This window comes from Urtica dioica, chromosome 11 (genome assembly GCF_054948205.1).
Source record: "Urtica dioica subsp. dioica isolate 48M chromosome 11, U.dioica_male_clone48M_v1_H2, whole genome shotgun sequence".
In the NCBI taxonomy this organism is placed as follows: domain Eukaryota; kingdom Viridiplantae; phylum Streptophyta; class Magnoliopsida; order Rosales; family Urticaceae; genus Urtica; species Urtica dioica.
The window spans coordinates 15,434,175-15,439,140 of NC_142766.1; the positions used below are offsets into that span (position 1 = coordinate 15,434,175).

Below are 4,966 nucleotides of genomic sequence, written 5' to 3' on the forward strand. Positions count from 1 at the left end.
AAAACTGTATGAGGGAGAAAAGTGGCGAATAACTGTATAAAAAAAAGGCTTTAAATGAAGGACAAAATAGAAAATTCAAATAGTTTATTCATGTGGCACCTCATCTGTTGATTACTTTTTAATAAATTTTCAAACGTTAGCTATATCCCAAACGTGATGTTTGGAATGATCTAGTAAGTTACAAATTTCTAAATTAAATTATTAAAGAGTAAATTAAATAACTCTTTAGGTAATTAATTTATTTTGGATTTAGTGTGCTATTTTTTAATAATAAAAATTGTTACTTTTTAAAAAGGATACGACTATTAGACTGTCGGCTGAATTACTAATACTTTATTGATATTAAATATAAATAAAAAATATGTACCAATGTTTTTTTTTTTTTTTGAGGAAAAAGGTCTGGTTTCATTAAGAAGAAGAAGAGGACAGTATGTCCTTCCTAATACAAGCCTCTAGCCACACAGGGCATATCAGACACGAGAAGTCGCCATCTAAGCGATTAAGACTAGTTTTTGCAATACAATTTGCAGCCTCATTACAAACCCGAGGCGCCCAAAAACAGGAAATAGAGTGAAGGTCAAGAAGGGCCAGAATCCCTTGGATCAGCGGGCCTTGAAGACTCCGGGTGTTCCGACTCCCAATAAGCTGCGTGGCTCGCAGACAGTCCGACTCAACCACAGCGACTCGCCACCCGCTGGATTGCACAAAGCGCAGCCCCTCTGCAATGGCTCTACACTCGGCCGTGAGAGCTGAATCGACCTCCTCCAGCAGTACGCCCGTCACGCCAACCACCTCGCCTAGTTGGTCTCGAACAACTCCTCCCAACGCTGCGCGTTTAGTTACCTCATCCCAAGCGGCGTCCACGTTCAATTTCAGCGTCCCCTCCCTCGGTCGAGCCCAGGAATCCCGGCGCAACTCTATTGGCGATTTCTCCGTAGTAAGCCGCTGAGCGTGTTCCTTGAAGCTCGTGAACCAGCTAGCCACCTCGGTCACCCACGCCTCCGGAAGTCTGACTTTGCCATCAAAAAGACGGCGATTTCGGTCCGACCACGAAGCCCAAACCAGTCCACAGAACAGCTCCAAGTCCGTCACAGACAAGCACTCCGAAGCACGTCTAGAAATCTCCTGGAAAGGTAACGAACTTGTCTTCTCGACCCATCTACACAGCAGCGATGATCGCCAAATCGCTTGGGCCCGCTCGCAGCTCCACGTCGCATGAAGGACATTCTCCGGGAGTTCTCCACAGAAGCTGCAGAAGGGGAGGCACGGAACGCCTCTTTGCCGAAGATTCCCATAAGTTGGAAGGGTGTCGTACCAACAACGCCATAAAATGTGTTTGATTTTTGGAGGAACAGACAAACCCCAAAGCTTTCCCCACCACGCTGCGTCCGAAGATGACGAGGAAGACGGTCCCTGAATACCTTCCAGCCTTGCAAGCCGGTACCCCGAGCGAACCGAGTACACTCCATTTTCCTCGTAATGCCAAACAAGGCGATCAAGCTCAGTGCCTACTCCAAGAGGAATCTTCATCACCGCCTCCACATCATAAGGGACCATAAACGCTTCAAGGAGTTCACGATTCCACGAACTACCGTCCATAAAATCAGCCACCCGCCAGGGAAAATCATCATCCGGTGCCGTAGAGAGCAAGGAGAAAGCACCGTTCCTCGGCAGCCAAGGGGTAGCAAAAGCCCGCACATTACCTTCGCCGATTTGCCACCGAATACCTTTGCGAAGCAACTCCAATCCTAAACCCTAAATATGTACCAATGTTAAGCAAGAAGACTAGGAGTTGCTTTACCGAATATTAACACATCACTTCGCCAGGAATATTGTTCGAGTACTGTGATCAACTAAGCTAAAACAGATCGAAGTACGCTGGTCAATTTGATCGGCAAAAAAATGGACGCGTTCTTGGGTCCGCTGATCGAGAAACTGACGGATTTGCTGACCGAAGAAGTAAAATCGCTGAAAGGAGTACATGGAGAGGTCGAGAGCCTGAATGAGGAGCTGAAGATAATCCAGCCTCTGCTGAGAGACGCTGAAGCCAAGTCGGAGAATGGAGAGACGAGCGACGCCGTGAAAGCGTGGGTGAGCCAGATCCGCGTTCAAGCCGATCGCATTGAAGACCTCGTCGACAACTATCGTTACCATCTCACTGAACTCCACTACCAGAGAGGGCTCATTGGCTGTGTCCGTAGAGTCACATCTCTGAAGCACCGTCGCAAGCTTGCGTCGGAGATTGAGGCCATTAAGAGGTCGTTGCTTGACATCAAAGGCCGGGGTGTGGGATACGGCTTGAGACCGTTGGATCAGGCCGGGCCGAGTCGGGGATGGGCCGGAAAAGACCACGTTGACCCTCGGTTGGAATCGCTCTTCTTAGAGGAAGAGGAAGTTGTCGGAGTCGACTCTGTGAGGGGCAAGGTCATCGAAAAGCTGGTGGAAGGTCCGTCGGAGTTTGTGGTGATTTCGTTGGTGGGCCAAGGCGGGGTCGGGAAGACCACACTCGCCAAGAATGTATTCGACGATAAAGCCGTGGTGCGACACTTCGAATCTGCCCGAGCGTGGGTCACAGTGTCCCAGCCGTACGACCCGAAGAAGATTCTGGAAACGCTGGCGGAGAAGCTAAAGGTGGGACCACGCGGAGCCAGCACTGTGGAAGACCTGATCGGATGTTTGAGGAGCCATCTGCAAACAAAGAGGTACCTTGTTGTTCTCGATGATGTGTGGGAAGAGAGCTTTTGGGACGACATAAAGCTTGCTCTGCCTTGCAAGAACAACAATGGGAGCAGAATCATGATCACGACTCGGAACAGTTCGATCGCGGATCGCTGTAAATACTCGCCTCAAGATCTCGTTCAACACATCAGACCCTGGCCTCAAATGCCGGCTTTCGAGCTGTTCTGCAGAACGGCCTTTCGGACTGAGTGTCAAGGCGTTTGCCCCAAAGAGCTGTTGGAAACTTCCAGGGAGATCGTTGGTAAATGCCAAGGTCTGCCACTTGTTATCACAGCCATTGCTGGGTTATTGGCAACAAAAGAGAAGGAAGTCTCTGAATGGCAAAGAGTTCTTTGTGATCTTAATTCCAAGATCAGAATGAGCTCCGAGCTGACCCGAGTTCACAAAATTCTTTCCCTCAGCTATGATGATCTGCCTCACTCCCTGAGACCATGTTTCATGTACATTTGTCTATTTCCGGAGGATTATTCAATTGCCGATGAACGACTGTACCGGTTATGGATCGCAGAAGGTTTTGTGAAGGCCGAAGGAGACAACACCTCGGAAGAGGTCGCCGAAGAATACATGGCCGAGCTCGTCAGAAGAAACTTAGTCTCACTCGACGGATCCGAAATGATCGGAGAAGGTAATTTCTTTTCTGTCCATGATTTGATGCGCGATGTGATCCTATCAAGGGCCGAAGATGTGAAGTTTTGTCAAATCTGGGATGCAAAAGCGTCGAAATTCAGAGGCAACGGTCGACGTGTGGTGATCTCCGGCGACGCTAAGAAAGCCTTAGAAAACGTAGAAACCTCTAGGGCTCGAACTCTTTTACTCTCCAACACCCCCGACGATCAACTGACCGAATCTTTCTTGGCATCTTTGTTTGAAAAGTTCAAGCTTCTCGAGGTGTTGGATTTTGAAAGCTCACGTATCGAAACACTACCAAAAGAGCTTGGAAAATTGCTTTTCTTGATGTACTTAGGCTTGAGGAAGACGAATCTCAAGTCGCTGCCCAAATCCATCAGCAAGCTGCAAAATCTCTATTCGTTGGACATCAGAGACACACTGATAACAGATCTTCCAAAAGATATCAACGAGCTCAGAAATCTCCAACACATATTGGCGTACAGTTACAACCCAAACTGCAAAACAATCTTCGAGTACGTAACCGGAGTGAGGCTACGAAAAGGCTTTGAAGGTAACCTCGAGGGCCTTCAAACACTCTCGGCCGTGGATGCCCGTTCCGGGGGAGCCGAACTGCTGAGAGAGTTGGAGAAGCTGGAGAGGCTGAGGTGGCTCGACGTCGTGGGGTTGACTGCAGACCTGAGCTGCGCTCTCTGCTCCGTCAGCGGGAAACTGAACCGCCTCGAACGGTTGACTTTACTTGCAGCCAACGAGGCGGAACTCTTATCTCTGGGACACGTGTCATCCCCGCCTCTTGGGCTCCTCGACCTGGTGATGGCCGGCCGGCTCGAGAGGCTTCCGGGCTGGATCTCTGAGCTCAAGAGGCTCCGCGGACTAGCATTGAACTCATCGAGGCTGACTGGAGAGGTGATCGAGGTGTTGATGGGATTGCCTAACTTGGAGAGACTTGAGCTGGTAGAGGATGCAATCGAGGGAGAGGAGTTGTGTTTCGAGGATGGCGGGTTTCGAAGATTAAAGATGCTGACATTGGTTAGGTTGAGTAAACTGAGGGCTGTGAAGTTTAACGATGGGGCTTTGGTTGTCCTCGAACATCTTGAGATATGCTATTGCGGGGTGCTTCAAGAGGTCCCTTCTGTCCAACACCTGAAAAACCTGAACTATGCAAAGGTAAACGGAAATTATATCGTCTGATTATTATCTCTTTTACTTAAAGATTGTTGTACTCGTGTATTGTTACTTGGATTTTGAATAACTGTGAACTTCATCAATAATAATAGTGATATGCATATAAAATGTTGATTTTGTGTTCATGTAATTTAACAGCGTTATGGTAATCGTGCAGTTCGGTAACTAGTGCTAAAATTCCATTTGTATATCTTTCGCGTGTATATTTTTGCGTTCAAACTCATATTCTCATTTCGGGTCGAGTGTCTTTATCACTGGAAAATTCTGAACATAAGAATCGGAATCAAACATACAATTCACTTTATTATCTGACCAAATAAGAACAGAATTCCATTCTGATTTGAGAATTGAATGGAACAAAATGCTCTACCCTAGGTTGGGTTTTAATCTGCCGCATTGAGAAATAGATTTTCCA

The 4,966-nt window shown here is 47.7% G+C and overlaps 1 protein-coding gene across 1 annotated transcript; it reads left to right on the forward strand.

The window, feature by feature from the left end:
- Positions 1-421: 421 nt before the first annotated feature.
- On the forward strand, positions 422-4,758 carry LOC149381595 (disease resistance protein RPM1-like). The gene is made up of 2 exons (XM_089629823.1): positions 422-3,364; positions 3,455-4,758. Exons 1-2 carry the CDS (start codon positions 1,903-1,905, stop codon positions 4,555-4,557), a joined length of 2,565 nt encoding a protein of 854 aa, XP_089485949.1. The 5' UTR covers positions 422-1,902; the 3' UTR covers positions 4,558-4,758.
- Positions 4,759-4,966: the final 208 nt, after the last annotated feature.